The sequence below is a fragment of the Temnothorax curvispinosus genome, unplaced genomic scaffold, assembly GCF_003070985.1.
Source record: "Temnothorax curvispinosus isolate PA1 unplaced genomic scaffold, ASM307098v1 QBEX01005133.1, whole genome shotgun sequence".
Classification (NCBI taxonomy): Eukaryota; Metazoa; Arthropoda; class Insecta; order Hymenoptera; family Formicidae; genus Temnothorax; species Temnothorax curvispinosus.
Genome location: NW_020214913.1, coordinates 284496 through 300192, shown reverse-complemented (window position 1 = coordinate 300192; position 15697 = coordinate 284496). Strand labels below are relative to the sequence as shown.

Here is a 15697-nt window from a genome sequence, read left to right as displayed (position 1 = left end):
GTCGAAGGCGCGAGGGCGGTGATTTCCTTCTGCATACGATCGGCGATACCGGGATACATAGTAGTACCACCGGAAAGAACGGTGTTAGCATAGAGATCTTTGCGGATATCGACGTCGCACTTCATGATAGAGTTGTAGACAGTCTCATGGATGCCACAGGATTCCATACCCAGGAAGGAAGGCTGGAAAAGAGCTTCAGGACAACGGAACCTCTCGTTACCAATGGTGATGACCTGACCATCGGGCAACTCGTAGCTCTTCTCGAGGGAGGTACTGGCGGCAGCGGTGGCCATTTCCTGTTCGAAGTCCAGGGCGACGTAGCAGAGCTTCTCCTTGATGTCGCGAACGATTTCTCGCTCGGCCGTGGTGGTGAAGCTGTAGCCTCTCTCGGTGAGGATCTTCATGAGATAGTCGGTAAGATCGCGACCGGCCAAGTCCAAACGGAGGATGGCGTGAGGAAGGGCGTAACCTTCGTAGATGGGTACGGTGTGGGAGACACCGTCACCGGAGTCCAGGACGATACCGGTGGTACGACCGGAGGCGTACAGGGAAAGGACAGCCTGGATGGCGACGTACATGGCCGGGCTGTTGAAGGTTTCGAACATGATCTGCGTCATCTTCTCGCGGTTAGCTTTCGGGTTGAGCGGCGCTTCGGTGAGCAGGACAGGATGTTCCTCCGGAGCGACACGCAATTCGTTGTAGAAGGTGTGATGCCAGATTTTTTCCATATCATCCCAATTGGTGATAATACCGTGTTCTATAGGATATTTTAGGGTCAATATACCTCTTTTACTTTGCGCCTCGTCGCCGACGTAACTGTCTTTTTGACCCATACCGACCATCACGCCCTGTAAACGAACAAAAAATAATCTAAGCGTGTTTCTCTAAGTTTGAGTCGAAAGATATGTTAAAAAATACTGTTTCGTATATATGCTACATTACATAAAAAATTTGTAATATGAAATTGCTAAGTTAATATTCTAGATATCATGTCAATAGAGTTATAATGTTTAGATTAAATAATTTTATCGTTTTAAATGATAGGTCAATGTTCGGACCAACCTGATGACGAGGGCGACCGACGATGCTAGGAAATACAGCGCGCGGAGCATCATCTCCCGCGAATCCGGCCTTGCACATACCGGATCCATTGTCCACGACTAGTGCCGCAACATCATCGTCGCACATCTTGGTCGGTTGTTACTGTTACTTTCTGCGAATACACACCGAAAGATGCAGAGAAATTTTGCGAGGCAAGTCGATATTATTAATTATGATAATGAAATGTTGTAATTATTTATCGATTAATTAACTCATTGACTTAATAATTACAACATATACGAGTTAATAGTTAAATTATAGATAGAGAAGCTAGTCACTCTACATTACTTTAAAAATATGAAAAATATTTGGAATAAATTCTGTAGAAATTCAGGATAGTAGTAAACTGCTAATAAACTTTATAATTATCGCGTTAACATTCACGTATGCACATTCACTCAGGTATCACTTCACATCTCATACGATTACACAAACCGCACTCGGTTTTCGCACAGTTCTTTTTGAGGATTCTCGGAAAGTACTGTCCGATCGGTCCTGACGAAACTCCCCCCCATCAACCCTCCCGACATTTGAGAGCTCACTGAGCTTTAACTTAGCACCGTTTATTCGAATCACTACCGATCCCTAGAATCTGGTACTAAAGATTCTCGCGATTTTAGCGAAGCGACGAAGACCGATCGGAAGAGATCCTCGGAGATGATGCGCGTGAACCAAGGGGGTCGACGTGATTCGCGACTGCTAGGAATAACGAAGCACGGCGATTTACCGTTTCGCTGATGTGAGAGTCGAGGGAGAGAGATCGGCGACAATCGCTTAGGGTCGCGTGTAACGTCGTGCAAGAGGCTGGCGAGAACGGCAAGTGGCGCGGTACCGGCTCAGTGGGGTCCCTTTATCCATATCGGTCGGCGGCCGAAAATAGCGATCCGCCCCTTACATGGAAATCGGCTGTCCGCGTTAACGTCGGCCCGAAAGCCCGCGCCGCCCATTAGAGTCAGCCTAGTCCTTAGTTCGCCCTAACGAGAAGAGCAGCGGTGGAGGGAGGGAGAAGAGGACGCCGGGCATCGCGGGCGACTACGACGACGACGCGGTGGTGGCAGACGGCCCCCGGATCCAAATAAGGACTCGTTACGCGACAGGGACGTCGGCTGTTACCGCGGGCCTAGCGAAGGGGTGAGGTTCTAAAGGAATAACAAAGGATAAGATTTGAAAGGACCAAAAATAAGCGAGATTCGACGAAAAGAATCATAAAAGATGGAACGTAACAAAGCGACTGTAGAAGCGACTACAAAGAGAGACCTAAGTGAAGATCTAAGCAAAACTTAAAGGATCTTGATCCAAAAAAGCGAAGGACCAACTTTGAGGATCAAGTCTCAAAAAATAGAAACTAAAGATATTTACTCTCGAAAGAATAAATTTCAGAAAGTCGAAATTCTTAAAGAATTAAATACGAAAGAATCCAGCTTTCAAAATAATTGGATTTCGAAGAAGTAAACTTCAAAAGATTAACTTTCACTATGATGAATTGAGTCTTGAAGTAACGTCTTGCCCTGTATTTTTTAAGCACAAATTTATAATGCACGGGATAAATTTTCTCCTTCAGAGTGGAGTAGTAGGTTTAATTAGTGATCTATTAATTACCTGAAAAATAAATACCTTTACCTTTAGTTGTCGTTCTTTGACAGCACAATAATTTATTACAATGGTCAAGATTGCGCTGCCAAGAATAATAACTCGCATTCTTGGCATGTATTATTAACATTGGCAGCGCTCTCATGGTTTATTGATATAATATGATATTCAAGCATATTAGCAGAAAATAATCGCTAGTGCAGTTAACGGACAAAACGACTAAGCGCAATTTGTTATAATTGGCAGGTGCACGGGGCGACTCACTTGCTCGAGCCATCGCAAAGATCCCCTCTTCTACCTTTTTGCATCTCCGGCAAAGCCGATGCTGATGTCGATTCGCATTGTAGAGTTTCAACCCCGAAAGGGCGCATCTTTTGTTGCTGAACACCTCTCATCTCGTCATCGTTACATCCGACCGTGATAATCGTCAGGATAGCTTCGGCATGAGTGCGAAAAGGCGACCACCTCTTCATCAGCGAAAACACCGAAGGTGAATGTCATTTCATTTTTTCTTTACCTCGAGAGATCAGGAGTAAAATCCCTTAGGAGGATTTAGTTAGCTGGAAAAATCATGATTTCATATACTAAAAAAATTTAGAATTTTTTTATGTTTATCAATGAAATTTAACTGCATCCGTCATTAATTTGTTGAGATCTAAAGCATGAAAGAATTCATGTAATTGATGTAATTATAGAACAATCTATAGAACACACAAGGCAGCAATTAAAGCGCTTTCACACACATAATTATTTTCGATTTCTTATATGAGAATACGTAATACTATTGACTTATTTAACACGATATAGCCACCTTTCCCTAGTTGTATTTCTGACCCTATAATGAAATGTTTTATTATTATGTTATTTCTGTCGAAAAAATGTGTAACATCACAAAGTTGTATTTCGGATTTCAAGCATCTGGAATGCAGCCAGATGTTTGAGGCATTCTCGGCCATATTTTATGTAATCTCGATTGTGCTTTACGTTTTATGTAACATTGTCGTAATTGTGTGTTTGTTGATACGGGTAATGCACATCTATTTTTGTGCATATAAATCTTGCTATAGAATTACAAATAAGCTGAGAAATGAACTAAGAGAAATACATGGTTATATCAGCTAAATTTATCATCAAAGTTCTAATGTGTCAATAAAAAGCAATGATAATTTCGATGCAATATGTACAGCACGTACTTATTATATGCATATTTCCTAAATAGTTTTACACAAATCCTATAAAGTTTTTGTATTAATGTAATTTTATTTCGTTATTTAATGACTTTTTAAAACTTTAATAACATTTTTACAGAAAAAAAATATTCTTAATAATTATTAATTTTTAACATTTAAGCTTTTAATGTGTTTCTTCTTTTCATAGACTTCTAGATACAAATTATAGTTATAACAGCATTATATAAGTATGCATTTCCACATTTATCATAGTTTTATACACCACAAGTTTATAACTTCTACGGTAATAAAAACAGTAAATATTAAAAATGTATATTTATTTAGATCGGAAAATTAATAGATTATTCTTATTATTAAATTTTTGACATTAAGTGATTAATTTATTTAATGAATAGGCCGACACTGTTTTATGTGATTCTTTAAGAAGGAAAACTGTCCCACGAAAGATCCATTAATGTAAACTATTAATCCAATTAAGTACGCTGATCAGTATTTTTGTGCGAATATAAGGGTATTAGAGAATGAAAATTACGAATTGAACGGCTGTAAGAGAGAATATAAGATTGATTTATTCCATAGACGTAAACTTATATACAAAAGATGACGTATATGCTCGTATGATAATCGTTGGTAAAAGACTCGCCGCCACGGACCAATAGTAACGACAATAGTATTCGACTAACGGAGACCCAACTAGACGAAGCAATGCGGCAGTGAACGGTACATCTTAGGGAAAGGTGTAGCAATAATAACAATAATAGTAAATAGGATCGAGCGTAATTGCTTAGAAGCACTTGCGGTGGACGATGCCAGGGCCAGATTCGTCGTACTCCTGTTTGGAGATCCACATCTGCTGGAAAGTAGATAGAGAAGCCAGGATGGAACCACCGATCCATACAGAGTACTTCCTTTCGGGAGGAGCGATGATCTTGATCTTGATGGTCGAAGGCGCGAGAGCGGTGATTTCCTTCTGCATACGATCGGCGATACCGGGGTACATGGTGGTACCACCAGAGAGGACATTGTTGGCGTAGAGATCCTTACGGATATCAACGTCGCACTTCATGATAGAGTTGTAGACGGTCTCGTGGATACCGCAAGATTCCATACCCAAGAAGGAAGGTTGGAAGAGGGCCTCTGGTGTACGGAACCTCTCGTTACCGATGGTGATGACCTGACCATCAGGCAACTCGTAGCTCTTCTCGAGGGAGGTGCTGGCGGCAGCGGTGGCCATTTCCTGTTCGAAGTCCAGGGCGACGTAGCAGAGCTTCTCCTTGATGTCGCGAACGATTTCTCGCTCGGCCGTGGTGGTGAAGCTGTAGCCTCTCTCGGTGAGGATCTTCATGAGATAGTCAGTAAGATCGCGACCGGCCAAGTCCAGACGGAGGATGGCATGAGGAAGAGCGTAACCTTCGTAGATGGGTACGGTGTGGGAGACACCGTCACCGGAGTCCAGGACGATACCGGTGGTACGACCGGAAGCGTACAGGGAAAGGACGGCCTGGATGGCGACGTACATGGCCGGGCTGTTGAAGGTTTCGAACATGATCTGCGTCATCTTCTCGCGATTAGCTTTCGGGTTGAGGGGCGCTTCAGTAAGGAGGACAGGGTGTTCTTCCGGAGCGACACGCAATTCGTTGTAGAAGGTGTGATGCCAGATCTTCTCCATGTCATCCCAATTGGTGATGATACCGTGCTCGATCGGGTATTTCAGAGTCAGGATACCTCTTTTGCTCTGGGCCTCGTCACCCACGTAGCTGTCCTTTTGACCCATACCGACCATCACTCCCTGATGGCGAGGTCGACCGACGATCGAGGGGAAAACGGCGCGGGGAGCGTCGTCTCCGGCGAAACCAGCCTTGCACATGCCGGAGCCATTGTCTACGACCAGGGCAGCTACTTCGTCGTCACACATTGTTGTTTTTCTTCGATTTTAACGCTCTGGAAAGAAATTACAATGTCTCTCAGTCTATGATTATTTCTGTGTTGATTCTGTATGATAATTATTTATATTATCATTATTGTGTATAGTTTATTTTAATATTATAGATTACTATTCCTTTCCTGTAAACATTTGCGTTGTATATCGCTGACGTATTCTTATTTGATAAAATAGTAATTAGAATTTTATTAAAAATAAGTTATAAATAATTTTTATAATTCAAAATATTATACAAGTATCATTACATTAGCAATAACAATATTAAGAAAACCAAAATTAAGTAAAAATTGAAAATAATTTGTGTGAAAACGTATTTTTTCCTTTTTTAAATATTTTCTCATGAAAAAAGCCATATTAATTGTATGTATATATAATGATTAAAAGAATATTAATTAAGTTATTATGCTACAAGTTATTCTTTACGAATAAAATTTTTATATTGTAATATTTAAAATCAAAAATGTAAATTTAAAAATTATTTAATATCTAATTACAATTTTATTTGCAGGTTTTTCAAGGTCTTGAGGAATGAAATTTGCATAATTCCTTACAAGTGGAACATCTTAATTATTTCAAAGTTCGGAGTTCAAACTTGAGAAGTAACAGAAGTTATTTGAAAAGAAATATTTCACACATCTGATGATAGCCGAGTGAATTTCGAATGTTCTCCGATAATGTTGGTTCCCGGTGAGCGTTGCGCGAAGCCAGAATTGACCTAGTTGCCTAAAGCGATAGGCAAAGCGGCCCCAGCGTCGCGACGCTATTTTCGCCCAGCGCATCGCTAACTTTAGACGTACGGCCGTCGGACGCTCCCTAATAAGTTCAAGCGACGATTATGGTGGCCGACGCTGCCGCTGCCGCCGTAGCCGACGACGACGACGGATAAAACATAACGTCTCGCCGCGAGGCAACGACGAGCATGCCAAAATTATGCCTGCCCGAAAAGGACCAACGCGATTGCACGGCCGAAGACCTCGACTATGCGACTATGAGTGCGACCACGAAGAGACGGCCGTTCGCCCCACGTTTGCGTGTATTCGAAACTTTTACGACCGGCACCGGTAATGTTAGTTTAACATTAACGCTAATCTGAACTCGTATCTCGCTGATTGTAATTCTAGAAAGAGCCCAAGAGAGACGGTCGAGCTATGTTTAAAGTTAACCGATGTTGAGGGAAACGATCTTTAGAGGAATGAGTAATTTTAGGAACCAACAGAGAAAATACGAGGGGTACGATCCGTAGGAGAGTCCTTTTATGGTCATCGAAAGATCCGTGAACTTAATATACGTCATTCATAATTTTGCTAGTTCGTTAAACGTTTCTTAGCCCAAGTAAATGAAATATTAAGATGTTTTAATGTTTTAATTTTTTAAAATAATTTTTGCGTGTTTATAACTTAGATTGTACTCTCAATTCTTTTTTGTAAGGATTTCTGTTATGATACTTAAAAACGATATTAAATTGCAAACTTGAATCTTTAAAAACATTTATAAATTATATATATATATTTTTTTTTACATTTTATTAGCTAATAATCTTTGTACTCAAATTTTCTTATTTATGAAACTTTGCAAAGATAATTAGATTTCTTAAACGTTAATTACACTAAAATAATCTATCTCAAAAAGATATTCTATTGATTTATATTTTGAATATTATTTAACATTATCGAAATCGAGATGTAAATATTATAGTTAAGTAAAAAAATTCAACTTATAGGTACTTTTAATTCTAAGATATTTTCATTCAGATATTATCTAACAAGTAGGTAATGTTTAAATGTGTTATTTAAAATGTTACAATCAGAAATTAAAATCAATTTGTTGGGAATAGGACGACTCATCTTCTGCCTGTTATTGAAAGGAAAGATAGACATACAAACAAATTCAAGCGGATACGAGCGGCTTGACGGTACGCCAAGAATCAATCTCAATGGATAACAGCAAACGCTGCGAACTTGAACTTCTTCCAAGGATTCAGCAATAAGTCAAAGAACTTTTAGGCAAGTAGCATATTAAATAAAAAATAATTAATTAGGATCTCTATGATTTTTTGATCGTGCATAAAAATTTCTAATACTTTTAAACATTTTCAAATTTAATTTATAAATCTAACTTATCGATTACAATTAAAAGGAAATAATGAATAAAGAAAATTAAAGAGATATAATGAAAGATATGAAAATATGAATAACTTGTAAATTTAATTTAAATAATTCTGTTAACTAACTGGATCTTTTAGTTGAATCTATCTTGCGAATTCAAAATTAAATAATATCTCAGACAGAGAGACCTTGTTTATAATTTTTAATTGAAAATAATTAAAAATACAAGCAAAATTTTTCTCTATTTTAGGTATTATTAAATTTAGACGATTCTAATATTGTAGATGATTGTAGTATAGAATGCTGAAGCATTCAACAAATTTAACTTGAAAATTTCTTATTAAACATAAAATAATAGCGAAGTTGTTACTCTGCATTGCTGGTTATCTCGAATAATCCTAGTGGTACAGCAGCTTATCACTTTTGTTCGCTAGTCACTATAACACGCGGATGTCTTGATAAGGTGTCGCGGGAACAGGCAGAAAACGATCGTGGGTTCTCCAAGGAGGGAAAGATTTGTATCCGGCGGTGAAAGCGGAAATTCGTGATACTATGTCTACGTACCGTGCACGGGACAGAGGTGGAGCGGCGTCTGTGCCTCGGCGGCGTCGCGACGTCGATTATATGCTCTCGTCTGGACGCCCCCGCATTTTCGTGGGATGGTGCTTGCCCGACAGGCACGAAAAAGGCATCGCCTCGCGAGGCGTCGCGACGCCCGCCGAACTAGGCGGCCGCAGCCCCTAAGCGGACCAAGGAATATGCTTTATCGCTTTGGAAATACCACGCGACGCGTTCCCGCGTTGAATCGAGATGCCAATCACTTCGACGCGAATTAATCCGACAGTCAATTTTCCTTCCTATCAACATACGTCGTTTAACGTTTATTAGTTAAAGTTAACTGAGATTTAAGAGTTAATTTCGCATAAAGTAGTACTTGCATTTTTTCTCTCTTTATCTCTCTCTCTCTCTCTGGATAAAATATCGCCTGTAAAAATATTTTCGAATGCCCTGATTTGGGCGTCCAGACTACTTTATTTTATAAATATAAAAAATCTTGCAGAATATTCTTTGACAAACTCGCAATATATATGTATATGCTGATCTTTGATTTTCGATACTGTACATTTTACATAAAGAGAGTTATATAAAGTTTATATTCTTTGATCTTAATCATTTTTTATTTGTAAATTTAGTTTAAAAGTGTAATCACATAGAATTATCGCGGAATTATAGTTTCTTTGTCTAAATAAATATATCGATTGTACATCAACGAACAAAAAATAGAAGAGATCGAGAAAGCTCTAATAGAAGCAAGAATCATGTTCCTGCGGATATTATAAGTTAGCAAAAGTATTTTGAGATTATGCGATGCGACCGAAATAAACTTCTTCGCGAGAGCTTTTATCGCGGAGATTCTCGTCCCTAAATATCAATGGATCGAAAACGCCTATGAAAAGCTTCTAGAGCCGATAGCTAACTTGTGGTAGCCGGAAACGGATGTTCGTATGTTTCTTTTTCTTCTTCTTCTTCGGATTAGAGTTCCTATGAACTCTACTTCGGGCAAATAACCGCGACGACTAGCAAACCCGTCAACTGGAAGCGATATGCAAAAATTCTCACTACTAGAATTTTGTCAAGGGAGACAGAGAGAGAAATAATTAAAAAATGATAAATTTATTTAGGGCGATCTTGCATTAGGCCAAGGTTACTCATCGCGACTACGTATACGTGTAACGATAACAGTTTATTTTAAAATTACGCAGGCTACTACTTCGCCGCGATCGAAGACAAATTTGGACGTAAGAATGATGTGAGAAAACTATCATAACTATACTAAAATGCTCAGCTGCAAATTTATTTACTACAGCGATTGTTTAATAATACTTGAGACTGTTTGTGAAGTGTATAAGCAAATTTCTCTTTTCTCTCAACGTTTATATAATTGATTGAAAGAATAAGGATGAAGAAGTTGAAGACTTTATATACTCTTGATTGAAGAGTCTTGTTTATATATATTTATATCCTTTTTGTTGTTCTCGGTATAAATGTTTATAAATATGCTCTCACGTAAAACGTTAAGAATTCGTATTATTATATAGCGACATATTTTACAGATAAAAAGAACAACTTAAACAGACGAGGTTTAAGGAAGGGATCAAAAGACAATGCTGCGCTAAAAGGATACCGCAGAAATAAGCCAGGTATAAAGTTTATATAAGGTAATGTAAAAGTTCATATAACAGAAATGATAGTGGTGTGATATAATGTGTATTTGAATTGACCTTGACATTGTATAACAATATATAGTAACATAATGTATAATATTTACAAAATAAATTAAAGTATAGAAGTACATCGGTAGATGTTGTATTTAGTTGCTTTGGTTAGCAGACTAGACATAATTAATATGTAATACGTATTAAGAGAGGATCGATTTCTCAAACGGTGGTGAGAACGCTCGCGTGACAGTAATAGAGCGTAGCCTTCTCGAAGTAGTCTCGAAACTCGTTGCCAAGCGTAATCTGTCGAGATCCCTGCATGTCCTTACGTCTGCCCAGAATGTCCCTTTCGTGAGTCGAAAGATGCACTTGGTAGAGCCCATCCATATGTACAAAGATCCTTTCCAACGCTCAACAACGTCCAGGCTACTACGAGAGAGGTCCTGTGACGAGAGACAATCTCGCCGACCGCTACCTCGGCCATGATGATGACGTTAAGTGAGCAATGATACTGTCGAGCGCAGTTTTATAAAAGGCTGCGACGACAAGGATGATCAGCCAGACTGTCGTTGTTTGCGCAACGACGAGCGAGACTGCGACAATGATTCGATGAGATCCAATGAGGACTGAGAGTCGATGATAATGCTCTGATGATGTTTTCTCATAGCAGCTTGATTGCTCGGGCCAGAACTGCATGCTATTTGTGTGTTCTTCCCGAGATACGATGATGTTCTTTCGAAGATTACGCTGTTGCGTTGATCGTGTAATGACTCGTTTAGAAGCATTTGCGGTGGACAATGCCAGGGCCAGATTCGTCGTATTCTTGTTTGGAGATCCACATCTGTTGGAAGGTGGACAGAGAAGCTAAGATAGAACCACCGATCCATACGGAGTACTTCCTCTCGGGGGGAGCGATGATCTTGATCTTGATGGTCGAGGGCGCGAGAGCGGTGATTTCCTTCTGCATACGATCAGCGATACCGGGGTACATGGTGGTACCACCAGAGAGGACATTGTTGGCGTAGAGATCCTTACGAATATCAACGTCGCACTTCATGATGGAGTTGTAGACGGTCTCGTGGATACCGCAAGATTCCATACCCAAGAAGGAAGGCTGGAAGAGGGCCTCTGGTGTACGGAACCTTTCATTACCAATGGTGATGACCTGACCATCAGGCAACTCGTAGCTCTTCTCGAGGGAGGTGCTGGCGGCAGCGGTGGCCATTTCCTGTTCGAAGTCCAGGGCGACGTAGCAGAGCTTCTCCTTGATGTCGCGAACGATTTCTCGCTCGGCCGTGGTGGTGAAGCTGTAGCCTCTTTCGGTGAGGATCTTCATGAGATAGTCGGTAAGATCGCGACCGGCCAAGTCCAGACGGAGGATGGCATGAGGAAGGGCGTAACCTTCGTAGATGGGTACGGTATGGGAGACACCGTCACCGGAGTCCAGGACGATACCGGTGGTACGACCGGAGGCGTACAGGGAAAGGACAGCCTGGATGGCGACGTACATGGCCGGGCTGTTGAAGGTTTCGAACATGATCTGCGTCATCTTCTCGCGATTAGCTTTCGGGTTGAGGGGCGCTTCAGTAAGGAGGACAGGGTGTTCTTCCGGAGCGACACGCAATTCGTTGTAGAAGGTGTGATGCCAGATCTTCTCCATGTCATCCCAATTGGTGATGATACCGTGCTCGATCGGGTATTTCAGAGTCAGGATACCTCTTTTGCTCTGGGCCTCGTCGCCCACGTAGCTGTCTTTTTGACCCATACCGACCATCACTCCCTGATGGCGAGGTCGACCGACGATCGAGGGGAAGACGGCGCGAGGAGCGTCGTCTCCGGCGAAACCGGCCTTGCACATGCCGGAGCCATTATCTACGACGAGGGCTGCTACTTCGTCATCACACATTTTGCTGCTGGTTTAGTTTCTCTGTAAAAAGAATTCGTTTTAATTAGATTAGACTTGAGTACGTCGATTTGTGTAAATTGGTTTTCTTATAATTGTCCTGAATGTATAAGATTTTTGTATATAATTCCTATTTTTTTGTTTAATTGTATCTTATGTATCTATTTACAGTTTTACATAATCGCATTTAATCACGTTCAAAAATATCTGTAGAAAATATAAGCAGACGTCTAATTATATCTCGTTTTGAAGTAGCTCAGTCAATTCTTAAATTAACTGTATTTTAGTTTTCAAGAATAACACAAAATTTCCTTAAAAAATAATAATTTTGATAAAGTGATAATTTCTTCTATTTAAAATATGAAAATAATAAAGATTTTTTAATTATTTTTGTTACAAAATAAGAATAACTTAAAACGTTGATTGAAATAATGTTATTTTTTAGATTTATTGTAATTAAATGATTAATTTCTGATTATTTACTCAAGAAAATAATTTGTATTGACCAGTACTACAATGTTTAAATAATTGGTCACTACATACTGTTTTCTTAATATAACATACAGAATTCTCTTTGCAAGAATTTTCCTACTCTGCAATGACACAACGTTGTTGTAGTCAATGTTTCACTTTAAAATTAATCGAATTTTGATCGTATTGCAAAATTGAACTCGCCCTTAAATCGAACCCTTTGATTTATACACTGACACGTTTTCTTTTTTTAGAATCTCTTGCCGGCACTTCTAACTTCTGCAACCGCGCGTAAACTTTCAACCGATCGGACACAGTGAGGAACGTCTCGCGGATCTATTACTAACCGTGAGGGTGAGTTGTGAATCGACGGGCGGCTGAGGAGCGGCTGAGGCTCGAGAGCGTCGCGACGCCAGATATAACGTCCGCGGCGCGATACGCGACGCTACCGAAGATGGGCACGCGAGACGCCTCGAGGGCTGGCCAGCGATGCTGCCCACGCCTTATGCCACGCGGGTGGTGGTATACGGACCAGGAAGCCCGGATGGCGCACGAGAGACGCCTTTGGGCGAGAACGGCGGCGACGCCGTTCGTGCGCCGCGACGCATCGCTCCTCGTCATCGCCGTCATTGTCGTTCTTCTTTCCCTCCTTCTTCCTCTTTCTTCCTTCGTCTTTATCTTCTTCTTGTACGCGTTCTCTTGAAAATCCCCGCGGAACGGCCGGCATCTCCTAATCTGGACATTAACGCGGGTTGCCGACACCGTCATTGCAGTTATCTGCTCTTCGTCTGCCTCAGCTCATCGAGAGATAGTCTATTTTAAGTCTTGTAATAGATTTTTAATTGAATATTCTAAGGAATAATCAAGTTTATAGTTGCGAATGTTCACGATTTTTTTAAAAGGATTTAAAACACAACGCAAGAGTTTTTCTGATTGCAATCAAACTGTCATCAGTGTGTGGGCATCAGATATTTTTAAATTACCTAGTTTGTGAAGAAGATTCTTGAAAACACTGTAAAATTAACACTATGTTAAAAATTAATTAATTATATTATTAATTAAAAGTGACGTTAAAAATCTTAATTTAACTTTGTCTTAAATTAACTTTGTTATAAATATTCTCAAAGACTAACCAGTAAAAAAATCTAAAAGAATTCACATGTGAACATTATTTATAAAAGAGCTTATATTTTAAATTTTATGCAATTTTTAATATTGCTGATTTTCCTTACAACCTCCTTAATGTTTAGAAAAAAAGTATTAAATAATTAATATTTATTGTACAATACAGTGCACATAATCTTTAGCTTAACCCATTCTTTTTAACTCGTCGTTTTCTTCTTCTTTGGCTTTGGCTTCTCGTGGTCATTCTCGTTGCCGAAGATGCTTTTGGCATACGTTGGAAATCCCCGACGCCTCGTGGCGCTCCTGAAAATACCCACTCATGGCCAAATCAGGATATTAACGCGAGACGATATTACGTACTCCTTGGAAGACAAAATACTCAAAGAATCTATTACGAAGGAAACGGAAACACACTCGATCGTGTTGCGAGCTTCTAGATTTCTTTTTGGTTCTTATCGCATTTTTTCCCGTTGATCTATAAAGCGTTTGAACATCATAGTCATCTCACCACCCACATGTCCGTGACTGTGCCCTTTGGTATTTGGACAAATTGCCAATTGGCAATTTAATTTAATCGTGCATATAATGAAACATTACATACGTCTCTCATATAATAATTCATTGTTATGGCAAGAAAAAGTAAAATAGAAAGAAATAGAGCTTAGAATAAATCTCAACAATTCTCGCTCTCTCTTTCTTTCTTATTTAATTGTCGTTTAATTTAATTCGCTCAATAGAAAACTCATAAAACTTACCAGATAAGGTTGTAATTCTAAGAAAAGTAATCGTGAAAGAACAGTTTGTATTTCTAATTTGATAAGGGACATTTATTGGTTTTATTTCCTTCTTTACATAAAAGTATTAGGAAAGATTGTCGGTAATCTAATCTATGTTGCTTGTATATTATGTATTACTCAAGATGATTAATATCAATTTTAATCTTGAAATTTTATTAGAGACCAGTATAAGATGGTATGTGTTCAGAATGAAGCAAACTGATTAATCTCTAAACGATATCAATAATTTATTAGCAAATTTAAAAGAATAAATCTTAGTTATTTTCAAGAATAGATTCTTATTAAATATTCTATTCTGTTTCTTGCCATAAATAGCTAAGAATTATCTTAACCGTTTCATCTCTCCGATTTCTCTTTCAGATCTTGACAATTAGATTATCGAACTTATTATCTAGTGATAGATCACTGAACCGTTGTAGAAAATCTCATGCTATGACGACCTATTATACAAATCTTGTATCTTGAACCTTCGTGAAATCTAGTATATAGCCGTGTTATTTGGAGTGAAACAAATTTATTAATATCAGTTCAAGGAGGATTGAAGGAAAGAGCAAAAACATCAGAAACATTACAGTGAGATAAAACGTATTATCCTACGACTGAATTTAAATCGTACGATTACGAGTAATTAATTTTTGTAATTTTAATAATAATTATATAAAGGAAAAATATAAATATATTTTTCTCTCTCTCTCGCATATATAATTCAAAGGAAAAAAAGATAAAAATCACATGACAAACATATATTTTTATAAGTAAAGTATTATTCCATCACACACACGCACAAATTTGTTTTATAATATACTTTATTATATATTAGTATGAAGAGCTGTGACCAGCTGTGACTACGCATGAGATTCATTTGTATGAATTATATAAAAACGGAAGCTTCCACAATAAATGTACCGTTTTCTCACAACTCTCTTAGCATGTCATTGACCAAAGTCAACTAGTGAACTATTCGCCTTAAATAGCTCGCTTTTTCAGCGTCTCGTATTTTTATAAGCAACGGATAAAAATTGTTCACGATCTTATCTACGCTCCGACGAAGAGAAAATATTTAACTGCATGCAACTTGAACAAACACTCGAACTGAGTTAATTTATTTTATGATGTTCTTGATATTCGGTATCTCTGGCGCCACTAACATTGTATAGACATTCTTCTGCTGCATTATAGAACCTGACGCTTTTTTAATTTTTTTTTTTTAATTGAGAATGCATGACACGAACGGATATGCATTCCGAACCAGAT

At 38.9% G+C, this 15697-nt stretch overlaps 3 protein-coding genes and 1 long non-coding RNA gene across 5 annotated transcripts; 1 reads left to right on the top strand and 3 right to left on the bottom strand.

The window, feature by feature from the left end:
• Positions 1 to 28: 28 nt before the first annotated feature.
• On the bottom strand, positions 29 to 1931 carry LOC112454521 (actin-like). The gene is given in 4 exon segments (XM_025015966.1): positions 29 to 289; positions 291 to 848; positions 1063 to 1213; positions 1829 to 1931. Coding segments are annotated over 3 exon segments (852 nt in total). The 5' UTR covers positions 1189 to 1213; positions 1829 to 1931; the 3' UTR covers positions 29 to 121.
• A 222-nt stretch (positions 1932 to 2153) lies between these two features.
• On the top strand, positions 2154 to 7826 carry LOC112454523. Its single transcript, XR_003040740.1, has 4 exons — positions 2154 to 2232; positions 2938 to 3181; positions 6332 to 6884; positions 7658 to 7826. It is a non-coding gene; the product is annotated as an uncharacterized LOC112454523 (long non-coding RNA).
• LOC112454520 (actin-5, muscle-specific) lies at positions 4570 to 8596 on the bottom strand. The gene is made up of 2 exons (XM_025015965.1): positions 8493 to 8596; positions 4570 to 5822 (listed from the first exon to the last, which is right to left on the bottom strand). Exon 2 carries the CDS (start codon positions 5794 to 5796, stop codon positions 4666 to 4668), a length of 1131 nt encoding a protein of 376 aa, XP_024871733.1. The 5' UTR covers positions 5797 to 5822; positions 8493 to 8596; the 3' UTR covers positions 4570 to 4665.
• A 1578-nt stretch (positions 8597 to 10174) lies between these two features.
• Positions 10175 to 12976, bottom strand: LOC112454518 (actin-5, muscle-specific). 2 transcript variants are annotated; one of them, XM_025015963.1, is made up of 2 exons: positions 12869 to 12976; positions 10175 to 12074 (listed from the first exon to the last, which is right to left on the bottom strand). In XM_025015963.1, exon 2 carries the CDS (start codon positions 12051 to 12053, stop codon positions 10923 to 10925), a length of 1131 nt encoding a protein of 376 aa, XP_024871731.1. In that variant the 5' UTR covers positions 12054 to 12074; positions 12869 to 12976; the 3' UTR covers positions 10175 to 10922. The 2 variants fall into 2 exon arrangements, with proteins under 2 accessions (XP_024871731.1, XP_024871732.1); XM_025015964.1 differs by lacking the exon at positions 12869 to 12976 and adding an exon at positions 12726 to 12821.
• Positions 12977 to 15697: the final 2721 nt, after the last annotated feature.

Coding starts and splice junctions, on each gene's coding strand:
- LOC112454520 (XM_025015965.1), bottom strand. CDS start 5,796: ATGTGTGACGACGAAGTAGCTGCCCTGGTCGTAGACAATGGCTCCGGC.
- LOC112454518 (XM_025015963.1), bottom strand. CDS start 12,053: ATGTGTGATGACGAAGTAGCAGCCCTCGTCGTAGATAATGGCTCCGGC.